We start from the raw sequence: 27,098 nt of genomic DNA on the forward strand, positions 1-27,098 counted from the left end.
CCATATGTTTCGTATATCTACGCTGGCCTGGCAACGTATTCAGCCAGGCCAGCGTAGATATACGAAACATATGGAAACCCATCATCAAACGAAAAATGACCAACTCCCGCCAAATCGGTCATCTCTCACGGAATCAGTGAAGCGGAAAATGGAAAGTAGAGAAAGTGAAAGTATTTCAACGACCTATAAAATAGTCATCTCTCGGAGGAATCAGTCCAGTCATCACTTGAAGACGATTGTAGATACCAACAATCGAAACGTCGTGAACTAACGTGACTTGGAATCTCTACACTTTTTTATTTTTTTATTATTTTCTTTTTGCATTCCTTTAATTTTTATTTATTCAATTATTATATTTTTACTTGTAGGTTATTTCACTATCATTTCATTTCAGGTTTATTGTTGCTTAATATAATAGTTATTTTCAACTATTCTTTTTAATTATTCTTTTTTACTTGTTTCAGGGATTTCAAAACATTTTATATAATAGACAATGGAAGTCCGAACTAGTAAAATTCAAGAAATGATCAGTTGAGATGGATGTGTTAAACACAAAATAACTCATTTGTTCAAAAAAATTGCAACTACAAGGTTGTTTCAAAAGTTTTGTCCGTTTGAATATCATGTGTTTTTGTAGCTCCATATCTCAATGAATATTTATTTTACTGATGGAGAATTTTCTGCTCTATTCATTGATGATGTTGATTTTTTCCAATTTTTTTTTGTCTCTTTTAAGCTTATTATTATATGACGTCGTTAAGCCTTTTGTCCAATTTTTCTCTATGAATTGAAATTGGATCAAAACGCTGTTTAAAAAATCTGTTTTTCCGTTAACCCGCTGTCGCACCCTTACGAACGACAACCCTCAGAAGTCGAAACTTGTGTGAGCTAAGGATTAACGAGGTCTTACCTTTTAACGTGTTATTCCTAACACGGGTTGGATGATAGCAAGTGAAAATCGATCGTTCAGACTAGGGCTTGAACCACCGACCAACACGGCAGTCAATTCGAGTGAGTGCATAAAGCACCCACGTCGAACCGCCTGGCTACCGACCTACCATGCCGACGCTGCCGGCATATTTGCAATGATAGTGTTAATGAACGCAGTGTTCGAAGTTGGTTTGCAAAATTTCATTCCGGAGATTTACGCCTCGAAGATAAGCCCCAAAATAGTCGAACTACGGTAATCCAAGACGAGGATTTGAAGACCCTGGAAACTGACTCATCGCAACGGTGGGTGGGATGGCAGAAGAACTAGGTTTCAGCTCCCATACGGTTTTGGATGGTCTAAAACGCATTGGAAAGGTCGAAAAGTGGGTGTCCCACGATTTGAATGACTGACGGAAATTGTCACGTTTTGAAGTATGTTCTTCTTTGCTTCTGTGTAACCAAAACGTTCCTTTTTTGAATAGAATCGTCACGTGTAATGAAAAGCGAATCATCTATAATAACAGGAGATGTTCAGGACAATGGTTGGACACTGATGAGCCACTCGGCCACTTCTTCAAAACAAAAAACCATCAAAAAAGGTCATGGTTACTGTATGGTGGGCTGCGGTTGGTGTGATTCACTGTAATTTTCTGCAACCGGGCCAAACCGTCAAAGCAGAGTCTCATTGTGACGAAATCGACAAAATATACCAAAAATTGCGTCAGCAGCAGCCGGTACTGGTCAACAGAAGAAGTCCGATCATGGTCCACAAACCCGCCTGTTGCACAAATCATCGCCAAAAATTAAACGAACTGCGCGTCAAAGTTCTACCTCACCCACCATACTTCCCAGATCTCTCGCCAACCGACTACCATCTTTTCAAACACTGCGATAACTTTTTCACCGTTAGAACCTTCGCCAATCAGGACCATGCAAAAACGGCCTTCGTCGACTTCATTGAATCCCGAGCACGTAATTTTTATGCTGCTGGTATTAATCGACTTGTGCACTGATCCAAATGGCGTTAATTTTGATCAAATTGAATAAGTATTTACAAAACTTTTGAAACCACCTAATAGTTTCGAAAAACATATTTCTTGGAATAGTTTTTGCCCTCATCTTTTGAGAACAGATGAATAGAACATTCCAAACTAATCAGCCTAGCGAAACGCGAGTCTAGAAACAGTATTTTTGTTCTGGCGTGGAAAAAGTTTTTTCAATAGATTCATTTTATGCCAGAGGTTCCGATTCTACCTATTTAATTATCCTTGTTTTCACATAAAATGTTTCAAATATTTATTTATGAGAAAACTTGACTAAAGAAGCTACCCATTGAAACAAAGCTTTTTTTTAGAGAAGTTCTGTTCACCAAGAATATTTTCAATAACCAACTAATTTCATATACATTGGAAATTAGTAAGAACTTCATACATTCCGAATATATTTTTTTTCACAGGAAGATTCGACTGAGAATTCCATTTTGTCTGAAATTGAACTTTTTTGAAAATAATGAAAATCAAACTATTGGTGAATTATGAAAATCTTGAATATTTTTTGACAATGCTACAAGTGCTATCTAGGAGTTGTATCTTTTGTGTAGTATATAGTGGAAAAATAAGTATCACACCATTCTCCTTAGCTGATTATATAACATCTAGACAATTATGTGACTCATGGTTATCCATGATCAACAGCACTTTGAATTCGAACAAAATTTTCGTATGACAAGAACATTTAACATAAATTTCGTTGTTGATCCATCCAAATGGTAAAGAGCTTGTAAAATAAAGAATGAAGCAATACCTTCAAGTAGTTGAAGTGTCAAATCAGTGTGAAACCATGGAACCTCTTTGTACTACTTGTTTACAAACCTGGTGGTGGTGGTGGAGCTGGTGATGTACCTGGTTGTGGCAGAGGGGTCTTTTTAATCAAACCAGTGTAAGGTGCAGGCAACCATTTTTCTTCCAGCGAATCAATACCTTGTACCTATGGAAATATAACCAATAACCTCTAGTATGAAATGTATCGCTATACTTGGCACTGGCAGTGCCTTCAAGCGGGATTGGACCTAGAAACAGGTGAAGCAGATACCATCCCATCCCTGTGGAGGAGGGGTGGGATAGTATCTGAGCAGTAAAGAGTAAGGAGGGTTGAATGATTCTGAAAATCTTATCTTCATAATCCTAGATGTATTTTGTTTGAACCCTCAATCCCTTGGCTGAGCTTCGTTTTGGAAAAGTCACCCGTTACCTATTGAAAATCAATAACACTATTCATGACGATAATTACAATTTTTTTATTTCCTTTAGGTACTGGTGGACCAGTCCGACTGAGGAAACTACTGTTGTAGTGAAACGTTTATTGGAAATAGTCCAGATTGTAAAAATTTGTAATTATTATCACAAACCATTAATGCTGCGGTTCTCTAAGTAACTCATATCCAATGACGTTTATTCAATGACATTAGTTTTGAATTTATGGAGAAAAAAATCAATGTAAACTTGTAGTAGTTGACACTTATTTCTCCAGGACTGAAAAAGTCTATTGATAGAAACACCAGGAAAAAATACTCAAAATTGGGAAAACTGCCTCTACGATTCCAGCCATTTTATATGATTAAAAAAACACGGTCACTCTATACTATTATACAGCACTTTACCTTACTCACATGAAATCAATTAATTAAATGCCAATGAAAAAAAGTAATTTTGGTTCAGGAATACGTAAGAAAATTTAAAGAAATATTGATAGAAATTGAAGTAAAACATCAGTAGGTACTTTATAATTCAATTAATAATTTGAAAAACAACCAATACCAGAGGGATACACAACATACTTAAAAAGTAAAATAAAACCAAATCAGTTTGTCAAAATCCTAAATATTCCCCAAGTAAAAATCTCAATAAAGAGTCTAAATTCTCCAAAAAAGTTGGCCGGAGGTATAGTTCAGTATCACGTGGCAGGTGAATATTTAATTTTCACTTCTCCACATATTCCAATTTTTCCAATCCCATATCAATCGGTCAAGTTTCCAATATGAATTGGCCAACTCTAGCATATCCTTCTATTACAAGAAGTAAAGTGGGTATATAGGTAATGCTCATTGCACTTGTTATTCCCAAATTTTGCAATCTGATTAGTTTGTTGCTTGTACCACCAAACAAAAGATGTGTAGGTATATTATCATAGGTTCAACTACCATTTTATAGTCCGAAGTTTTTGCGTACGTGCTTCTGATCTGCAGACGCAGGTCAGACGCCTTTCTATCTTTTCTAGATGTTTGGAGGTTCCCAACTATCAAAGCAGAAAAAAACTTCTTCATTTGTGTAAGCATATTTTGCTTCAAGTGTGGTCCAACATAAATTCGATTTCGTTGGTATACCTGACCTGTACCTACGCAAACTGGTCTCGTAGCAGTGGTCTGTAAGCCAATGATAATTACTACTAGTATATCTGTCAACTAGTTTTCCTAATGTTCAACAAAAGATGGTGCTAATCAGTCTCCATGTCTTTGGTAAACCAAATTTACTCCCAGGATGACTTTAGACTTTATAGTTTTGAAAATAAATCTCCGATCCATTTTGCAGCAATACTGAATAAAGGTCGTGTAGTCCTGGCGATATAAATGATTTTCCTCTTTCTTTCGTGCATTTCTCCAGCATACATTTTCAATATCATTCAGTGTTCTGTGATTAGAAATGGAACAAAATATTACGAAGAACAAAATTGATAGCTCAATTTGAATGTTTCATTTGTTACCTTAAATTGTTTATAAAAAAGGATGAGAATGAAAATATTTTCATTACTTTAACAGAGATCTGTTTTGAAGCCTTTTAACAATAAACTAAATGATATCTGAATTTTTTCATATTTGTATTTTATGTGTTTAAACATAAGTTTTTCTGAAAAGGAAGCGGTTCGAGCGGGGCTCTCTGGAGCGTCACTATCCGTTTTTAGCCCTATCTTCAACTCGAAATTAAACTAATGAAGTTCAAAGTGTCGGAACTTTTTTGCAGGAAATTTCTTTCTCGAATCTTGTTTCATAAATCGAATATTTGCAATACTTCTCAAAATATTGGCTAAAAACGAAATCTTTTTATTTTTCAAAAAAAATTCAAAGTTCCATGATGCCACTTGATCATGATTTTCGATGAAGCTGAACGAAAAATCGTTATAAAAACTTGTTGCTAAGACTAACAGGAACTGAATAGATTCATGGTGTTTATTGAAGTGAATGGCTGAAAGGCCTTAATATCCTCTACAGCTTCACTTTTATAGATTAGGTTTGAATGGAGTTGACAATATTTTTTGTTTTATGTTAGAGATTCAAATTACATTGTCTAGAAATGGATTTTAATGTAGAGAAACGATCCTCTGCTGATGCAACACCCTCTGTAAGTGAACACAATGTTTATAAACCCAAAACAAACAAGTTGGTTGCTGAAATGCACTCCAGAAGTTTCAATATTTATAAAAGCATTTGAATTACTCAATTACATTTTCTGAATGCTTTCAGAGCACAATGAGCAGAATAGCTACATTTTGTATCAAGTGACTAACTCAAAACTTGAATTTTATTGAAAGTAAATCTGTATCACACGGAGTCTTCATATACAAAACAAAATGGAGAATTAATCGGTATTTTGAGTATTCCGAATTGAAATCAAGTAGGTACAGAGGTTGTATTTGACGGAAAACATAATATAAGATATTTTGATTATTACCCACTTTCACCCCATGGACTGCTAATACCATCAATGCAAAAAAATTGTAAGCAATATATGATGCAAATTGCAATGTCACCTTTTCGTCAGTTCCAATTAGAATATCTTCGTCTCCTGTTTTCTCGAAAATGGATAGCAGATTCTCATTGATCTGTTGGAGAATAATCAGTCCGTCGCTTTGAGGAACAGCTAGTGGATTGATAGACAGATAAAGGCTTTGCAATCCAGTTTTCACGGATTCTAGTACCTCACATTTTTTTGCCATCTCTTCACGACAGATTGCAGAACGTTCTCTATTCTTCTCAATTTCTTTTTTCATCTCTTCCATTTCTCCACTTTTTCTAAGAATTAATGACAAATAATGGATCCGTTGAAAAATTGTAATAAATTTAAAACAGATCTGATAAGAAAATTTGTGTTGTTATTTTATACTAAACTCGGCATCTTGTTCTAGTTCGTAGAAAACTAAAGCTCCTTATAGTTTATTACTGCATAAGTCAACAATTTTTCATTGATCTTGTATTATTTATTTTTCAGATTATGGATGTTGGAAACACTCGGAAATATCATGAAACACATTTTTTCGTAAAAAAATATGTTAGAAAATTTCAAGAGTTTATGAATAAATTTTCATGAAGGCTTATTTTCAACATGCAGTGTCAAACAAAATAGATAGTGAGAAACAGAGATAGACACTTTTGCCAATCAAGTTGATTTGAAAAACGATCATTATCAAATACCTACCTATGTATTTTAAGTACTTTAAAAAGTAATACTCTCGTTTTCTGAGCTCCATCAAATGCCAAAAAAAAATTTTTAGAGAAGCAGGTGGTTGATAGATCCCAAATGAGTTTGAACTCAACCGTTTTTTATATAATCGTCATATATGTGATATACACATCAAAATACCTTTCAGCATCTTTGACTTCAACATATTTGAAGGAATCCAATTTCCTTCCTAGGTTTTCCAGTATATTTTCCAATTTCCTTTTTTCTTCCTCACCTTTACTTCTCAGGAATGTTAGCCTCTGTTCAGTTTTTTTCTGGGACTCAAACCGTTTCAACACATCTTCAGTACTGGTGCCACCTAAAATATTAATTATCAGCACTCAGGGCCGTAGCGAAAAGAAAAATCAGAGGGGAAAGGGGATCCAAATTTTCCCAACCCCACCAGCAAAATTTACCAAATTTTGAAAAAATGAAAGCCGAGGGATTAGTTACTACATAATATATTAATTTTCTTACTTAGCTATCCAAAGATTGGCTGAATGCTTATGCCTGTTAAGGTATGCACAAACAAAAATAAATTTTGGTAATTATAAAAATAATAATGGGAATTATTCTACTTTGGACCAAGGTCCTTGATTTTCCACCATATCCACAATGTATAGGAATATTCAATACAAATGAAAGGAAACAACACTTGAATAATATTGTGCTTATTGTTTTCTACTATTATTTTTTCTATTTTCACGGTCCGAAATTTCCCAACTTTTCCAAGTCGAAAAAACGGCGAAAAGTTGGGAATTTTGTAAAATTGTCACTTCAAAATTTGTGGACTGTTCAGGACTGTTTTCTTACTTGGGAGAAATTAACCTTTTTTGAAGTTTTCAATCAACTCAGGATTTCAAAGTATGGGATCTCCAAGATATTCATGTTGAGAAATCCCAACCTTCTCCTGGTTATTTCCCTTTTCTTATTACCTCTCCCTTTCTTTTCTCTCATTTCAATTTTTTTAATTTTCATTCATTTTTTTACTATTATTTTTTTCTATCTTCACGGCCCAAAATTTCCCAACTTTTTTCCAAGTCGAAAAATCAGGGGGGAGGTTCCCCCCATGGCTAGGCTCTACCAGCACTATAATACGTACAGACAGACCTATCTATTTGTACTTCATAGCAATATTCAATTAAATGACTATTTTGATATCCGCTATTGACCCAATAAAATATTACGTGTTTTCAGGATTATTGCAGAAATTAATATTCAATAAATAACACTTCCAAAATACAAATCATGAAATTATAAAACAACAACAAAAATTAATTGGCGCTCCGGGGCGACTTCATTGATTCCAGTGGCGCATTTGCTTTTTCAGCTGCAGGAAAACCCGGAAAAACCTGCAGCACCACATCATCTGAAGATCTTGATCTGCCAATGTTATCTCTCTCATAAAACAAAATGTAGGGTGTCGCCAGAGGCTCTAATAAATTCAATACTTCGCCAGAACACTTAGTGACAGTGACACGACTATCGTCAAACTTAAACCAGTCTGTTTCGTTTTTGACCAAGGCGGAATAATGACCAGATTCAACGCCAGAACCACAGTGAATAATGACTGCATGAAGATTAAAATAGTGGTTTGCTAGATTGAAGTGTTCATCTATTTCGAACCTTCGTAAAAGTTTGGTGCTTCCGTCAGAGGTTGAGTCATGTTTGAAGATCATCAGTGTTATTACTAGATTGACTGGTGCCTCAGATATACTTGTTTTCTTGTAACAGTCAGTTTGGCACATGTTTGGTAATATAGTCGATCATCACCTGTTGAAAGTTCCATTTTCGGATGATTCAAACAATAAGCTTTGCACGGACTGGTTATTAGTCATATTAGGAAACGCTAGTTGAAGTTCCAGAAATTCACATACGTTTTTGCTACCTCTTAAACATTTACAGAAATGAACATAAAAAAAATATTTGATAACAGACATTCGCTAAAATACACCAAGTTCACAATTAGTACTATTCCCGAACAGTTTGCGTCTTTGCTCATTCATGTTTTTTATTCTGTACTAAATTTATTCATAACTTGTGTCACATATTGATATGATAGCACGATTGTGAGTACTAATAATCGAAACTTAGTGTAGTAGTTTGGTTCAAAATGTTTTTTTTTTTTAATTTTATTCATTCCCACATGCAATCGAATATAATGTAAGTATCATAAATACGGTTAGTCGTATTGAAGACTCTGAAGTAGTGGCTGCTTTGAAAGATAGCACAATAATGAAGTCTTCGATGAAATAATTCTTCCTCGAAATTTAAATTGACGGATCTGAATGATTTTCAGTTTTATCTACGATTTCGGAAATACATTAGAACCCCTGGAGTAAAATGAGTCTATTCAAAAAACTTTTACTACTGGTGTGGTGTGTGATGAGTTTAGTTCTGACACACTGTATATGGTAAGTGAAGGTCACCTTTGTTGAAAACTTAAGTATCCAAATAGTTTCTGAGAAAAGAGCTTGAATTATCTGACATTTTAATATTGAGTTTTCCTTACATATAAATACCCCAAAATATATAAGATTGTAATGTTACCTGTAGCGTGTTTCAAAATTTCAAAAGCCTGTGACATAGATTCAACAGGATGTGGTGGTGTGGGCGATTTGTCATTTTCAGGAACTGTGTCCTCAGCTCCTTCTGGTTCAGGCCGTAATGGAATTTTACCGTTCTGAAAAATCTTTTTCTCAAGCCTTTCAAGTTCAGTTTTTCGTTCATTGACTAATCTTCTACCCTCCGTTGCTTCCTTTTCCCTAGAAGCTGCAGCACAATTAACAGTTTTTTCTTCTTTGAGCAGATTGCCTCTTGCTATACAACGCATACGGGTCGCTTCATCCATAATCTGGTAAATAGAAAAATTACTGGACGGATCAAAAGTTTCCTTTTTTAAAAAAACAGTACATGAAATATTCAAAGATTTCATTTCCATACATTTCGAAAGGAATATTGAGAATACTTATTCAATAGTTTTTTCATTGAACTATAATTAGTAGACGCATTTTTCTTCATTTTCGATTTGCATACTCGGTTAGAAAGAAGAAACTACATGAAGTTTCTATCGTATACGTAGGAGGATACGTAGATACGAAAAATGTTGAATTCATGATACAGCTTCTGAAAGTGATCACTTATAAAATTTTATGTGTTTACAATGGAATTAACCATTGCTTGATGGAATTCATTTAAACTATGAGATTTTTCACTCGATAGTTAGCACAAAAAAGCATGACAGTATAAAGTAATAGCTTTTTTCCACCAAAACACCAATAAGCATACGCAAAACAAGAGCTCAAAATGACTAATTTCATACACCCGTGTGAAATTTTTTTGCACTGTTCAGACTGAAAAATATAGCCTACTTGATATCTTATACGTAGACCGATATTTATGCTGCAAAAGGCGCCTTCAAAGCAACAATAAACTTTCAGTAGAGCTGAATCAAGGTGGCGATGGATTTTTTCCCATTTTTGTTTTCAATCGGTCGAAAGTATTTTCAAGTAAAGAATTTTTTAGTTTTCCATTTCTCGATAACTGAACAAAAAATGCAGAAGACTTAATCTGCATTTTTTGTTCAGTTATCGAGAAATGGACTTAAAAAATGAAAGAAGACTGTAATGTTGTGTAACAAATAAGTGATCCGTCTTCTAAAGTTATTCAAAAACGGTGTTGATGAGGAGATGAGACATCTTCGCCCGAAACTTCGAAGAATACTATTAAGGATGATAGTGTTCCATGTGAGTGAAATTTCGTATCGATTGCTCTTTTATATATAGGGTCTTCCCACGGGGATTTCAGAACTTTGTTAATAGCTATATATAGGTATCTATCAAATTAGTTGTCATTTATTCAATCTGTTTTACCAAGTCACCATGGGTGAATATAGCATTCAACAACACGTGCAAATAATAAAATTGCTTTATCAAAATGGGTATTCTGTTTGGGCAACGTACCGCGCGCGCGCTTCGCCCATTTTACGCCATAATCGTCCTACCGAGAGGACTATTCGTAAGGTGGTGGATAAATTTGAGTCCACTAGTTCAGTAAACGATCGACCAACACCCGTAGGACGACGAATCGCAAGATCTGCCGAAAATATGGCCGCTGTCTGTGAGTGTGTGCAGGAGAGTTGTAGGAGTCGATTTCGGGTCGCTCACAATAATTCGACCTTTCGCAGACCTCAATTTGGCGAATTTCACGTCGTGACTGGGGCATGCACCCGTACATAATTCAACTCACCCAGGAACTGAAGGTAAACGACCTTGAACAACGACGTGTGTTCGCTAAATGGGATCTGGAACAGTTGGCAACTGAGCCTTATTTTCGTCGAAAAATCATCTTCAGCGATGAGGCCCATTTCTGGATGAATAGATACATGAACAAACAAAATTGTCGAGTTTGGGACGATACCAATTCATATGAAATTCAAGAACGTCCAATGCATCCCGAAAAAGATACTGTTTGGTGTGAATTTTGGGCTGGCGGTGTCATCGGTCCGTATTTCTTTGGTAAAATTAAATGTTTTAAAAGTTCGGTTGTCGATCAATAAAAAAAATAATAATGAAACAACTTCTCTATTTAATATTTATTCGTAACCAGATACTGTGATTGTATTTGCTCAATGGAACTTACCGTTTGCAACTTTTGTATATCATTCACCTGTGTGTTCAATTCCTCCTCTAACTTATTTATTTTACTTTCGAAATTATCCGAATCTTCTTTGAGGGATTTTTGAATATCAGCATATCTATTCTTAACATGGATTGCTTCTCGTATTTGAACGTCTATAGCGTGAATGCTGTTTTGTAATTCACAGGTTGCCTGAAATATTTTTCAAGAATTTTACTATTGATTTCATATGTTTCTAACAAAAATACTTTCTTAACAGGTTGTTCCACTTTTTTATTGAGTTCTTTTTTTTCCTGTTCGCCTAATAACTTTTGATATTTTGTTGCTAGTTCTGCTAGATATTTTTTCCGCTGAAATAATACACAAAATCTGTTAAATAGTGGTTTTTCTACAAAAAACTAATCTTTATCGTACATGAAATATTTTTTTTCGGACGGCAAAATTAAATTTTTGTCCATTTGTGTGGATTCTGGTAAGTATACTAGAACTTTCCGTAAATACGTAAACATATATATATATATATAATTATATAATATCACATACACGGATCAAATACCCGGAAAAACCAGTTCAGCATATTCCTATCCGTGAAAACTTCAGATTTCATATTCGATACCTTAACGGGGAGATGAGGTCAACTAAGAAGAAGAAGAACTCAGGTAAAACTCAACAACATTTAAATAGTAGGTAGTAGAGGGTTTATGGAACACTCTATTTCTGAACACATAACGAATACCATTTTACCATTATAGTAAGAAGTGAGTTGAGCAAGGTCAACAAACTTCTGAACACGTAACAGCACACCTTGATAATGACAAATGAGATTTTGTCGAAACGTCGGTGAAATTAGAGATAATATCACATACACGGATCAAATACCCGGAAAAACCAGTTCAGCATATTCCTATCCGTGAAAACTTCAAATTTCATATATATTATATATATATTATATATATATATATATATATATATATATATATATATATATATATATATATATATATATATATATACAGCATATATACAGCATACAGCAGTATTTTAATATTAAGTTAAAAAAAGGATTTGAAGCTTTATAATTTCTATTTAATTATATGCCAGCGCTTTCGATAGCTGGTCGTACTGTCATCATCAAGGCTCTACTCTTGCAGTTTGAGTAGATTTTCTTTGAGGATAATAATAAATTTTATCAAAATATTGGAATAACTTGTGTTATAAGAGTACACTTCCGATTATTTTCCAAGTTTAGTTTTACACTGAACGTGTCAACCTCTTTCTTGTATGTCCTTTTATGCGGTCCGAACGCCTTAGTGCAGGTACCTACTGCAGGTACTATTTGTAAATTAAATTTGGGGTAATATTCTTTGTATTGGATCTTCTCTAGGTTTACTGTTTCTAGGACTGTGTATTTTTGTGTAATATATTGAATGTTAGGTCTTGTTGTCTTTTGATTTGTATTTGTTCCTCGATAAGTGAATTATGACTATTAAATAAATTTATGTATGTTTAAGTTTTCCCAGATGTCTATACGGTTTCCCTTATTGACTTGTTTTATGAGTTTTATGTTCTCTGGCGGGGGGAAATTATGTTTGTTTTGTATGGCGTGTGTTGCGAAGTTTGCTTTATATATTATTGCGTTTATGCATGCCTTTTTGTGCTCGTCGTACTTTTGGATCAGTTTTTTCTTGGTTTGGCCGATATAGAATTTGTTGCAGTTCGATCATTGTATGCTGTACGCCCCGTTTAGGTTTTTGTCTTCTTCTTTTTCATATCTCTTTTTTTTTTGTGTTATTTTCGTGTTTGGCTTGTATGTGATGTTGATGTTCACACATATTACACAAGAATTCACATTTCTAGTACAGCTTTGATATTTACTTTCTTTTCAATTTTGATCAAGAAACATTTGAAATTAGTACCCCACCGACAGCCAAGTACTCGATAGAACTCTTATGGAGGTGATAAAAATCCAGAAGCTCAGAAACAATTTCAAGAAGGAGGGAATTAACATCAATAAAGTTTGGCTACTTGCACTTGAATGTTCACTTATCGGGTCATTTAATTCAACAAATAGGGATGAAACTTCGCTCACCAGCAATGAAATAAAATAGGAGAACCAAACCATTAATGTAGTATCTGGTCTGAGGACAACTAGAGTACTCATCGCCATTAAAGCCGTAGACAACTCGGTAGCAATATAAACCTAGAGACCATGACCAACAAACAGTTTTGGCACGGTCTTTGGAATCGCACGTTAAAACTTGTTAATCCTTAGCTCACTCAAATTTCGACTTCTGATGGTTGTTCTTCTCAGGGGGCGACAGCTGGTTAACGAAAAAAACAGATTTTAAACAAATTTTATTAAACGGTTATCTCTGGCCGTGAAAGTGAAATGTTTAAAAGAGATCTAGGAATGTAGGCTTTCACTGCTGGCGTCAATGTTTTGGTTGGTTTTCGGGTTTTGCCGTGGTTTTCTTTAGTTATAATCTCCAAACGTTTCAACTGCAACCGCGACAATCATCTTCAGTGGCGTGGTCGAAGTACTCCTCTTGACGTATCAACTTGACATATCAGTTGATCACAACCACGCCACTGAAGATGACTGCCGCAGTTGCAGTTGAAACTGTGGAGATTGTAATCAAAAAAGACCACGGCAAAACCCGGAAACCAACCAAAACACGTTCAAAAATGATCAGGAGGAATATAAATAACTGCCATCTTTTGTGAATTATTGGAATCAACTCGCATTTTCAACTCGTGAAAGATATGCAGGAGTTGAAAATAACAGTAAATGGCACCAATCTTCAACCCTCTCCAACTTTAGTTTTACTGTAAAATGAGACAGTTTCTAACTCTTCCATTACATATTTTACTTTATCAACTCAATGTTGTTCGGATAATTCATTGAATTTTTCAATTCTCTCACCTGCTTGGTTTTGTATCGAAGCAAGTCGATTTTCTTAGTCTTATCTATAATTTGCAAATCCAGTAGTTCTCGTACTTCAGTGCAAGATTTTTTCTCCAAGGGTCCAACAATACTTTCCAGTAGTCGATTTTGTATACTGTGTTTTGCAACGGGAGTCGTACTCTCATGAAGAACTATAATAAGCTGAGAGATATCTTTCTTAAGTTTCAGGATTTGATCAGCATTTGATTTACGTTCAGCTTCGCAATCTTCGAAGAGAGCTTTCCTCTGGCCTTCTGCAAGTTAAAACACTTCAATAGTATTCAAGTTCATGTATATATTCACAACATGAGTAAATCAGAACGCAAAGTGAGCCTTGGAATTCATAAAATCACAAAGAATAAATCTGTCCGAGGCAGAAAGTACTGAATACTGATAGTAAACATACTGAAATATCTGATAATCCCAAGAAACATTAATATTTTGAGTGATTACTTCAACGAACTGATACAATTCATTTTTACTCATACTACATTTTAGACAGTATATTAGCATATTGTTGCATTTTTTTTTCAGACAACTGACTATTCTCCTGAAAAGCAACGAAGGTGGCTGGAGATATAGTTGACTACAACCCCATTATAATCTGTAAGGTAAGGTCTATGAGGTCCAAATAATGACTTATGAGTGTAGCAAAATGGATAATAACTTTGCAATGTCTCCATGATAACTCATAATAAGTCCAAGTCGTTCGTCCCGGAGAATTCCTTTGGATGTTAACTTTCATTTCCTCTGATATTTGTACAAATGTTTACATTCCCCATGAATATTTGAATATATGCTACTTACCTAGAGCTTGGAAGCATATATACTGCATGGAAGCATATATACTGACATTAACAAAGATTGGGATATATCAACGAGAAATCTGAATTTGACTTAAAGTTCTGGTGTGAGAAAATGTCAAGTTATGATTAACAAAACGTAGAAATACTATGGAATTTTACATTTTTGAATGATCGTGATGGAATTGTTGATAAGAGTTGATTAAGTAGCAAACTATTTCAAAACTGAATTTCATTAGTTTTGACTTCCATTGTCTAATACGATATGAGATGATTTGAAATTTCTGAAAAAATTAATAAAATTAAAATGAATAACCGAATATAGCAATTATATTGAGCAATAATAATAATAATACTTTATTTCCGTGTAGACAATATACATTGTATAGGAATAGTCAATAAAAGAAATAAAAATAAAGATAAAAACAGAGTATAAGAAACATACAAGTTGAAACAATACCTTAAAACTAAAATAATACCCTACTTATCTAATCTAAAAAATTCATTCAATGAATAAAAACATTGTTCAATTAGAAAACACCTAAAATTTCTCTTAAACATCCCATAATTATTTTCTTCCCTTAAATGATCGGGCAGTTTGTCGAATATTTTTATTCCAATGTATTCTGGTGCAAATGAAGTTATTCTTAGTCTTGCATATGGCACATGAAATCTATTTTTTGTTCTAGTGTCATAGTGATGAACATTTTTATTCATTTTGAAATGTGTTTTGTTTTTGAATATGTAGCTGCATATTTCAAATATATAAACAGATGTGAGTGTTATGATGTGATAATTTTTGAAAATTTGTCTGCAAGATTCTCTCCTTGAGACATTCGCAATACACCGTATAATGCGTTTTTGAGCAATGAATACGTTATGAGTCATGGATGACCCACCCCAGAAGCAGACACCATACCTCAGTCTTGAATCAACTTGAGCATAATAAATTCTCATTAGTTGAGTGGTAGTTGAACCTGTCCGCAGATTCATAAATAGAAATTTCATTGAATTAAGCTTAGAAATTAGATGCTGGCAATGAGCATTCCGGTTCAAGTTTTCATTAAGAAGAATACCCAGGAATTTAACACTTTTATTCGATTTTGAGTATGTCACATTATCAGCACTGAAACTGAAGTCTTCCATCCTATTTTGTCTATTATGAAAACGAATAATATTTGTTTTATCCGAATTAAAAAATAAATCATGATAATTGAAAAATTCTGATATATGTTCAACTGCAGAGCAAAAAAACTTTTAAATGAAATTACAGTAAAACAAAATACAAGCAACCATTGAAAATTCAACAATAAAAAATAAAAATTAAGACATTTCAAGCCAAGTTATTTACGACTTTTTGATTGTTAGTATCCACAATATTCTTCGAGTAAAATTTAATGTAATTGCATTTCTGGGTTTTTTGATTAATAATACAATTGTTATTTTCAGCTATTCATTTTAATTTTATTGATTCTTTCTGGGTTTTCAAATCATTTTATATCATATTAGACAATGGAAGTCCGAACTATTGAAATTCACCATAAAACATTATCAACCACCTTCACACATATTTCAAATCTATTGTGATGTAAAAACATAGTCTACTTATAAAAGCTTACATGACTAGAATGATACTCTGAAGTGATAGCTCAATAGATCTCGACACCCTTATATCACACTCTAACTCTCGTTATCGTTTATTTGGTTAAATCAATGATGGTTGATTAATGAGAACGTTTGGAGTTTTCAGAAAAATTCAAGCTCATGCAAATAGTAAATGCTGATCCCGCCCGGCAGCATCGCCCGGTGAGATACCATCGCAACGGCTTAGGCAGCGTAAAGTTGCTTTCGGGCTAATGTTTCGTTGATGTGCCGCTGTTTCCGGTTTCAAGGGTGGGAACATAAGGAATAATGTATGATGGCGCTCCTTGGGTCAAAATACTCTGGAGGTAAAATAGCTCCCCAATTGTATCTTCGAGTGGAAGCTGATTCAAGGGCATCACCCTGCAGAAGTTATTCGAAAACTACTATTTCTGACTGTTAGTAGGGTCTTCCTAACATCAGTCCACAGGGAAATAGTATGGTAATTGCATTTGCTAATAGGCCCACTAGCAACTTCAAAATCGATTTCTGCAACATCAGAGGACTCAACTCAAATATAAACTCAGTGCACCAACATCTGCAATCAAATAGTTCTCATATTCTTGCATTCACAGAAACCAAAGTCAGTGCTTCAACAAAGCCCGTCAATTTTCTATATGCCAGCTATGATTTCCACTCCCGATTCAGACGTATAACTCTGAAATCTCTCTTTTTATCAGTTGATGTTATGTGGTTCAAAATAATATCACAGAAGAACCACTAAATTCATATGCTGCGTTTATCGACCACGTAGCGATAAACAATATAGGACACTATTCTCTTCACTTGCAAACACTATTGACTTTCTGCAAATCAATCATCCCAGTGCCGAAATTTCCATATTCGGTAACTTCAATGTCCACAATACCGAATGGCTCAAATTTTCAAATATCAACGACGGACAAGGTCGCGAAGCTGAGGCTTTTGGAATAAGCAGCGAACTTACTCAGATTATAAATGAGCCAACCAGGGTTCCTGACCGTGATGGAGAATATGCTAGTCTTCTGGGTCTATACCTAACAACCAATCCAGAAATCTACACAGTCACCGTAAGGTCTCCATTGATATCTTGTGACTACAAAGTCATTTCAGTGTTGAGTGAATTACTGATGAATGTTGGGGAACAATCTAAGCCGCGTAAAGTTTAGAATTACAGATCAAATGAATGGGAGGATCTTCAAAACTATTTCCAAAATTTCCCTGGCTAGATGTTTGTTTCACCTTTTCAGCTCTAAAGATTCATCAACTTATGCTTCTGAAGTCACGGAAGTGATTCTATCATCCATGGATGATAGACATCAATGAAACGACCTTATAACCGCAAAACTTAGTTCAACAAAAATTGCGAGCTAGCTGTCGCCTCCAAAAATCTCGCCTACCGGCAGTGGCGCAAAAATTCCAGTGCTGAAAACCGAACTAGGTTTGTTAATGCTTGCAACAGCTGCAATCTTAGGATAAATGAAAGCAAAGAACTTCACAATCAGAGAATTCGGGATAAACTGCTTGCCAATTCCAACAGGTCTAGACCCTTCTGGTCGGTAGTTAAAGCTGTTGATCAGAACTAATACAAGCGGATGGTTCAATTGCAACAGCAGCCATAGAAAAAGCAAATCTACTAGCTGAACAATTTGCGCTGGTGTTCCCCAGGGATCCAACCCTCTTTTTATTGTATATCAACGACTTTTTGAAAAAAAACAAGAATCCAGTACATGGTTTTGCTGATGACAGCAAATCAATGTACTGGGTTCCAGGACATCGGTTATGGAGACACATCTTCACCGGCAGCAGGAGGTTGCATATCTTAATGATGATCTAGAAGTAATTTCGAATTGGGGTGAAAGTAACCAGGTTCAATTAAATGTCACAAAACCCAGGCATCGATTTTCTCCAAGAAGATAAATGTCTCCGAACCGGATATAAAAATGTCAGCTCAGACCATTCCGCTTTCTACTTCGACAAGTTTTTTGGGGGTTGAAATGGACACCAATATGTCTTGGCAGAATTATGTATCTGGAATTGCAAAATATGCTTCTCAAAAGCTTGTAACACTATTCCGAATCAGAAAACTGTCCACACCTCAGCAACTTTTGATGCTTTATAAAGCTCAGATCAGACCTTCTTTGGAGTATTGTTCTCATATATGGAGCTCTGCCCCCGAACATACCCTGAAGTTGCAGGATTCCATCCAGAAAAGAGCTATCCGCCTGACTGGAGACGCGAACATCACGTGCAACCTTGATAGCCTGGAACATCGAAGATAGGTTGGAGATTTGTCTCTCTTTTATATATACTTTCACGGGACATGTTCAAGTGACTTGTTACATTTGAAACCAGCAAGAGCAGTAAATATCAGAAATACGCGACGGGCTGTAGCTGTTCATCGTTTTGAGGTTCAACTCAATACACCTCGAACTTCACTGTTAAAGAACTCTTTCGTCTGGAGAACTGCGTTTATGTGGAATAAACTTCCTGAGAATTTTTTTCCAAATAGATTTAATCTTTAGCGATTCAAATCCAATGTGAATCGCTACTTTCGCACGTGCGCCGCTCTGAGAGCGTCTTAAGGATTTTTCTGTAGTGCTCGTGTTTTGTCCTTAAAAAAAGGATTTAGTTTTCAATGTTCTTATGTAAATGCAAGTAGAAATAACTTCTTTAAGGAAATCCAATATATTCAGCGAAAGTACCTTCCTATCGGGTTTTGAGGTATTTTATCTCTTCCAATTTTTGATTTGGTGGGTAAAGAATTGAAGCAAATTGAATGTTTCATTAGATAAACTTTGAGTCTGTGATTCTGAAGTTCTGAAGCAATTTGCCACTGAATTATGTAAATAGGTATATTAAATTTTCAAAAGAACAAAATTTTGTTTTTGAGTCATTATATTTATATTATAGGAAAATAAGCTATTCAGTTCTCTACTTCTCCATCATTAAACAAAAAATGTGGTAAACTTCCAAGAGCAAAATGGTCTGTTCCGGTGACATAAGGTCGTAATATTATCTAAAACGATGCTTGTGATGCACTGTTTGGAACCTTTGGTGTAGTAATTAATATTACTGGAGTTAAATCCCAACACCAAACCGTTATTTTCAATACCTGGACACATGTTTCAATCACCAAGTTATCATCTTCAAGAAGAAGATTAAACTAAACTGGTTTAATCAAGAAAAGAGAATTGAAACTTTCTATGTTTTTTAACCAATTTTATTTGTAACTAACGTTACTGCAGTTTCAACCTATAAGGACATTTTCAAACTTATACATTAAACTAACAATGATTTATTACATTAGCCGTTATATAACATCACTGTAGGTAATAATAGAAGAACTTAGCTTGATTGAGTACCTGAATTTTGTTTACTAGTCACAATGTGGATGAACTGATATGAAAACCAGTGAGTAAACTAAATCGATTTAGTCATTTAACAGGTTGCACCCGCAATGTTTATGCTTGTGAATTTCCAAGGATTCCAAATAATTGAGTTTGCAATCCTTTCCTGTTTAGTGCAAAATTTCCGTATCGTTTACATTCGGGAACTTGTGGTTGCATGCCAAGGAATGGTTTGAAAACGTCGAATCATTTTTACCTAGTCTGAAGGACCTTTCATGTTCAGAATACCGTTTTTGGAATTTTCGACCACATTGTACAACATAAACATTATTACACTCCGAACACTTGAGCTTATAAACTCCAAATTTCTTCAACTTGTCCACTTTATCTTTGGCATTGAAATGGAAATCAGATAACCTGGCATGTGGTCTGAATGCCACTTCCACATTTTTTTTCTGAAGAAATCCGCAATTATCTCTGTTCTTTTACCAAAATATTTTAGAGTTACCCATTTCTTGATTTCTGATTGTTTGATCTGTATATTAATCTGTAAGTGAATTTACGGCTTTGTTTTCTGACTAACTTCTGGATTGTATCTGCGTTGAATCCATTATTATGGCCTATCTGTATAACTATATCAATTTCCCTGCTAATTTATGACTGTCTGGATGGAAAGAATCACTTGAAATGGTAATGTCCGTAAAGCTAGGTTTTCTGAAAACATTGAATTCAAATTTATTTTCATTGTGTGTAATTGTCAGGTCTAAAAAATGTATCTGTTTCTCTATCTCTGTTTTGAGTGTGAAATGAATGTTGCTTTTGAGATAATTCATGAATGTCATAAATTGTCATAAATTAGTAAATTCCGACCTGGGTAAAAAACATTCATTTTTGGTACAGATATGTAAACGATATTCTCGCCTGTTTCAGAGGTACTACACGACAGCTGAACCAATTTATGACATTCATTTCACACTCGAAACAGAGATAGAGACACAGATAAATTTCTTAGACCTGACCATTACACACAATGAGAATAAATTTGAATTCAATGTTTTCAGAAAACCTAGCTTTACGGACATTACCATTTCAAGTGATTATTTCCATCCAGACAGTCACAAATTAGCAGCCTACAATTCAATGTTGCACAGAGCATTCTCAACGCTTCTGTCTGCTAACAATCTAGCTAGGGAAATTGATATAATTACACAGATAGGCCATAATAATGGATTCAACGCAGATACAATCCAGAAGTTAGTCAGAAAACAAAGCCGTAAATTCACTTACAGATTAATATACCCACAGATTAAACAATCAAAAATCAAGAAATGGGTAACTCTAACATATTTTGGTAAAAGAACAAAGATAATTGCGGGTTTCTTCGGAAAAAGTAATGTGGAAGTGTCATTCAGACCACATGCCAGGTTATCTAATTTCCATTTCAATGCCAAAGATAAAGTGGGCAAGTTGAAGAAATTTGTAGTTTATAAGCTCAAGTGTGATCATATTCAAGGTGATCATCTTCGAGGTGTTAAAATAACGGTTTGGTATTGGAATTAAACGCCAGTAATATTTAAAACGGTGCTGATAAGGAAATATTGTCCAGAAACTTCGAAGTACACCATTCAGGATAATGGTTTTTCATGAAGTGAAATTTTATATCAATACTTTTTTAACTCCGTTTTGAACCAATCAAGGGGATATACTGACAATGATTATGTAATTTTTGACCAAAAATCGCTGGATCGTACTTGGTAAAAGAGTTTTATATCGAACTCCAACACACAAATCCTATAATTGTAATGCCCCACTATCAATTCAACGTTTCTCACACAAATAATGTTATATATATGTTATATATATATATATATATATATATATATATATATATATATATATATATATATATATATATATATATATTATTATACATAACACTATATAAAGAAATGCATGCAAAAAGCATCGACCTCCATCGAATTATAGAGGACAGCCTATTCTGTTTAAAAATCTGTTTAAAATCTTTTTTTCCGTTAATCAGCTGTCGCCCCAATACGAACGACAACTCTCAGAAGTTGTTGAAACGAACAAATTATAATCGAGCTGGTGGACTGTTAATGAACACCGGCAAAAGATATATTTCCACCAAAATAGCTGGGCGAATATCAATTAACAGTATCCACGTTGGAAAACTAACCTGTCAAGGAAAATATCATACGAAAATCCTTGACAAACAGATAACGTGTCCGAATCCAGTTTCTGACTATATTGTTAATGAGCAGCAAACGAATAATACTCTCTATGATTCCTCAAATCCAGTCCAGTCCAGTACAGTCAAAGAAATAAATCTCCTGGGTGATTTTTTATATCCGAGATTGAGTCAGGTTGCGCCTGACAAATCAGGTGAACAGTGCTAACAATCATCAACCACCCATGATAAATACAAATGAGTTAACAATTTTTCACCTTAATACCCAATGTTGGTCAAACAAACTAGATGAAGTATCGTTGTTCTTAGATTGTTATAAATACAAAGCCGTTTGCCTCCCTGAACACAGGCTCAACATTGATATAATAAAATCTGTTAATCTAACTGGTTACAATTTGACTTCTTATTTTTGTCGTCAAGAACATGGGCATGGTGATGTCGCTATTTTTATAAATACTGGAATAAAATCGATAAATGTGCAGAAATACTGTAAAGAAATGGATTGCGAGTTTTGTAGCATTGAAATCACTTCCAAAAAAATACGTTTTATAGTACTATGCAGACCATGCACAGGTAACTTTGATATATTCATAACAATGTTTGAACAATTACTGAATGATTTTCATCCGCTTTATTAAAATATCATTATTTTGGGTGATTTCAACGTCAACTTTCGGAACCCATCCGCCAATGTTAGAGAACTATCAAATGTCATAATTTCTTTTGATTTGACTATAACTATAACATGCATAACAAAAGTTGGTAGTACAACGTCGAGTTGTATAGATAATATTTTAACAGACCTTCCCAAAAATATGTATATAAGTAAAGTAGTTAAATGCACATTGTCAGATCATTACGGTCAGTATATTTCTCAGAACAGAATCATTCCAGAACTAAAAACTGTAATGATTTACTAAAGAAAATTCAACAAAAAAAATTCCGGGGGGTTTAGTACTTCACTCAGTTAGATAAATTGGAACTTTTTTTATACACATGAGCATAATGTTGATTGTTTAGCTAGTCATCTAATTACTTCATTAGAGAAACTTGTTAATCGCCATTACCCTTTCGTTAAAGTCAGTCCTTTAAATAAGACGCAATTTAAATGGTTCATTGATAATTTTGGACACATGCGAGCGAGCGCGACTGGATGGCTATTTTTAGAGTTGCTGCCACTTCCAGAAACCCTGCAGATAAAGAAGCATACAATAAATACCGGAATCAATACAGAGCTATGATTATAGAGACGAAAAACAAGCCTATAATGATGTCATTAGAAATTCGTCAAATATAGCTCGAGATAGTTGGAAAATAATCAACTACTAGAAGAACCTTTCTTTTACTAAGGATAACGAAAACATTATTCTCCTAGATGACTTAAATAATTATTTCGTAACTGTTGTTAACGATCTTATAAACTCCTTACTATCCAACGGCTTTGATTCATCTAGTTACCTTAAATTCGTGCCAGTTCAAGGCAACTAATTTTTTTCTGGAACCTGTAACGGAGGCTGAACTTGAGAGTGTAGTACTTTTTTTGGGTCGCTCAAATAGCTGTGATGCTTATGATGCTTACTTATTCTGAACCATTTCACAATTCTCATAAACGAATTTTTCTGTTAAGGTGTATTTCCTACTGCTTTCAAATTCTCTAAAGTGGTGCCTATTTTGGCAAAAGGTGATAATACAACCCCTCAAAATTACAGACACATCTCTATAATCTGTATCCTTGGCAAAGTTATTGAAATAATTAAAAAACATCATTCAAGTGCCTATTTCGAAAAATTCAATCTTCTCCATAAACACCAATTTGGTTTTCGTGCAGGTAGATCAACAGTTAATGCTGTCTGTCAAGTTGTCGCTGCGACCATAAAAGGATTCTAAGAAGGTAAACATATTGTTTAAATTATGTGTGACCACATGAAAGCTTTCGATTGTGTTTCTCATGAACTACTCCTCGAAAAACTAGAATTTTATAAGATAAGAGGTCCTGCACTTTTTCAAATTCGTTCATATTTTACCGGTAGGAAACAATATGTATTTTTAAAGAGCGACAGCCAAGGAAATACAAGAAATTTCACATGGTGTCCCACAGGGTCTGTCTTGGGACCACTCTTATTTATCATATATATTAATGACCGTTTCTTTTATATACCCATATGATATGGTGTCATATAATGCTACCTTTTTCTCATTACAAAAAAATATTGATAGTCCATACCACTATCAACCAAATTGAAGATAAAGCTAAAATATGGTACAATAACAATAATATTGAACTGAATAGAATGAAAACTCAAATCATTATCGCCTCGAGTCAAAATAATTTTCGTCAAACTTGAAAAGTCTTAATTTTAGTCAGTTCAAAAGCAGAAAGAAACAATACAAACGAAACAATACCTATTTCAAATCTAGATGTTTTTACAGTGTAGAAGAATATTTACAAAATAATTTTTGATATTACAGTTGTATTTATATAATAACATATAATAAGAAGGGACTGTTACTTGTTAATCTTGGTATTGAAGTTGTAGATTTACGATATTGTTAGTCTTTTGTGAAATGCTTTGTTTTACATTTTGTTTTTTGATATTTAAGTGTTTGTTTACCCATGACTATGTGTAGATGTTCAAAACCTAGTGTTAGAATTAGACTGTAATTTATATGACCTGCTGCAAACATTATGTAACGTAGTTGAAAAAAATGTATTTATCTATCTATCCATCTATATCACGTTGTGCAGCGTTCCTATGAATGATATCTGTTTTAATTCCATAATGAATGTATTACAAACTAAATGCAAAAAAGTTATTTTTCATGTAATTTAATGTTACTGAAAGGACATTTTCCTATCATGTAATTCAATGTAAAGGAAGTTGTTTCGAAGGGGTTTATTATTCTACGTCTGTTTGAAGGTGATTGACAATGTTTCGTGGTGCATTTCATTATTAGTTCGGACATTGTCTAATATGATAAAGAGTCATTTAAAATCCCTGAAAAAAATCTATAAAAATTAAAAAGCTCAGCTTAAAAAGATCAATTATACTAAGCAAATAAAACCTAAAATAAAATACAAGCAACAATTAAAAAATAAAAATATTGAACTATTAACACGAGATGAAAATTCTAAATTATTAACAAGAAATTAAAATTAAAAATTGAAAGATTTCAAGCCAAGTTACTTTACGACGTTTCGATTGTTAGTAACCACAATCGTCTTCCCTGAAAATATTTCTTTTTCAATGTATATTTTTGTTTTCCTTTCATAGGTACGTGTTTGTATATATTCACTTTTTGAAGGGTCTGTAGTGTATTATAGTGAATGATAACTGTATTACTATTACTTTGACTCTGTTCAAAAGTTGAATGTGAAAAATATATTGGTTAATGTGAAACCACTTTTTTAAGATATAGTGTAGAAACGGTTTCGTCTTTCTGTGATTCGCTTGGTTTCGTCATCATCAATACTTTAGGCATCATTTTTTGAAGGTGTCTTTCAAATAATGGATCAGCTTATCGGTTGGTTCGACGTGGGTGCTTTGTTCACTCACTCAGATCGGACGCCGTGTTAATCGACAGTTCAATCCCCAGGCTGAACGATTGATTTTCACTTGCTATCGTTCAACCCGTGTTAGGAATCACACGTTAATAGGTACGACCTTGTAAATCCTTAGCTCGCACAATTTTCTCAACTTCTGAGGGTTGTCGTTAGTAGGGGTGTGACAGCTGATTAACGGAAAAACAAATTTATTACTTACATTCCCCTTCGCGGTAGTATATAGCTTGTTCAGTATGTCATGCTGAAATTTAAAAAACTATTTTTTAGGGGGAAAATTGAATGATGCAGGGTCTTCTACATAAAGTTCAGTCAGTAAGTAAAATAAATTATACTTTTATGGTCTGCTCAAGTTAAGGGAATATTTTTTCATCCCGGTAAACTAGTAAAAGGTAGGTTTTAAACTCTACAATTGTTTTTTTTCTTATCAATCAATATATAGAAGTCTAGGAAAAATGAATAAGCAAATAAATACTTCGATAAAAACTCTTCATATTGATGTGTAGTACATCTACCCGGTGTATTGATATGTGTGACTCGAAGGTATGTGAAATATAAGAATATTCAAATGTATAATTTCAGAAAGTTAACTAAACATTTTATATGAAGTTATTAGGCAATTACAAACTCCAAATGTAAATAAAACATAGTCTAGTCAATGCAGCTCATTTTCCAATATTGATCATGATAGATTTTCCTTTCAGATGCAAACTTGAGGAAAATATTCATCTACTACTTCAATGATAAACACTGAATCATGTTGAAAATACTTTTTCTCATTTTGTTCATACCTCAAATAGTCTCAATGGAATTGAAATGGTGATTCTTTACACGGGAACTACACACAACGTAATGTATAGAAGAGTATATTTAAATACAGGCTGATTCACGGTGGATGGCACATTAGACGTTTCTGGTGAACCAGACAACGGATCACTTTGAAAATTTAATGGAGGGCATATTCGGACATTCTCTAGCCAATTAAAATATTTTCGACAATGCGGTGTTGCCGCTTCTATTAGAAAGCAGTAGCAACTTTGATTTTTCAAATGGAACACTCTGTATATAATATTACTTTTGGAATCTCCAACAATTGCCCGACAACTTTTCTTGATATTTCCCTATACCTAGCTGTTACCGTTTTCGAAATAAAAATTAATTTCAATTTTTTTCTTCGAAAATCATGACTTCTAAAAATGCCGATATCTTTTAGTTAAGAAGTACTATGATATCGAAATTTGGTTTGGAGTTAGGTGATACTTGGACACTTCCCACACGTCAGCCTAATCTCCGTTACTTCAATACAGGGTGGTAAAAAAATACAGTTTTTTCGTTTGCTTGAAAAAGTTGCTGAAATTTGATTATTTTAAATGGAACACCCTGTATATTATTGAAAATTCGGAACGCTGCTGAAATTTGCTTTCTTTCTATGTATCATACCTATACCTAACTAGTCAAGTTTCGGACTTATGAACATTTATTTGTGAAAATGTCCTTTCAGAATGGTATTTCCATTCGGTATTTGGTAAGCAGGCCATGATTACTATTTGACA

The 27,098-nt window shown here is 34.1% G+C and overlaps 1 protein-coding gene across 1 annotated transcript in view; it reads right to left on the reverse strand.

Moving 5' to 3' along the window:
* CCDC151 (Coiled-coil domain containing protein 151) overlaps positions 1–27,098 on the reverse strand; it is a 39,840-nt gene that overhangs the window by 1,323 nt on the left and 11,419 nt on the right. The window contains exons 2-8 of the mRNA XM_074173044.1: positions 13,984–14,258; positions 11,309–11,410; positions 11,064–11,252; positions 8,973–9,276; positions 6,564–6,741; positions 5,734–5,995; positions 2,802–2,916 (exon numbers count right to left, since the gene is read on the reverse strand). Of these exons, the coding sequence (XP_074029145.1) occupies positions 2,802–2,916; positions 5,734–5,995; positions 6,564–6,741; positions 8,973–9,276; positions 11,064–11,252; positions 11,309–11,410; positions 13,984–14,258 (1,425 nt within the window). The remainder of the gene's footprint in view (positions 1–2,801; positions 2,917–5,733; positions 5,996–6,563; positions 6,742–8,972; positions 9,277–11,063; positions 11,253–11,308; positions 11,411–13,983; positions 14,259–27,098) is intronic.

Source organism: Leptinotarsa decemlineata, unplaced genomic scaffold (assembly GCF_025532065.1).
Source record: "Leptinotarsa decemlineata unplaced genomic scaffold, Ldec_3_MD MMD2_tig00000199_RagTag_RagTag, whole genome shotgun sequence".
NCBI classification, from domain to species: Eukaryota; Metazoa; Arthropoda; class Insecta; order Coleoptera; family Chrysomelidae; genus Leptinotarsa; species Leptinotarsa decemlineata.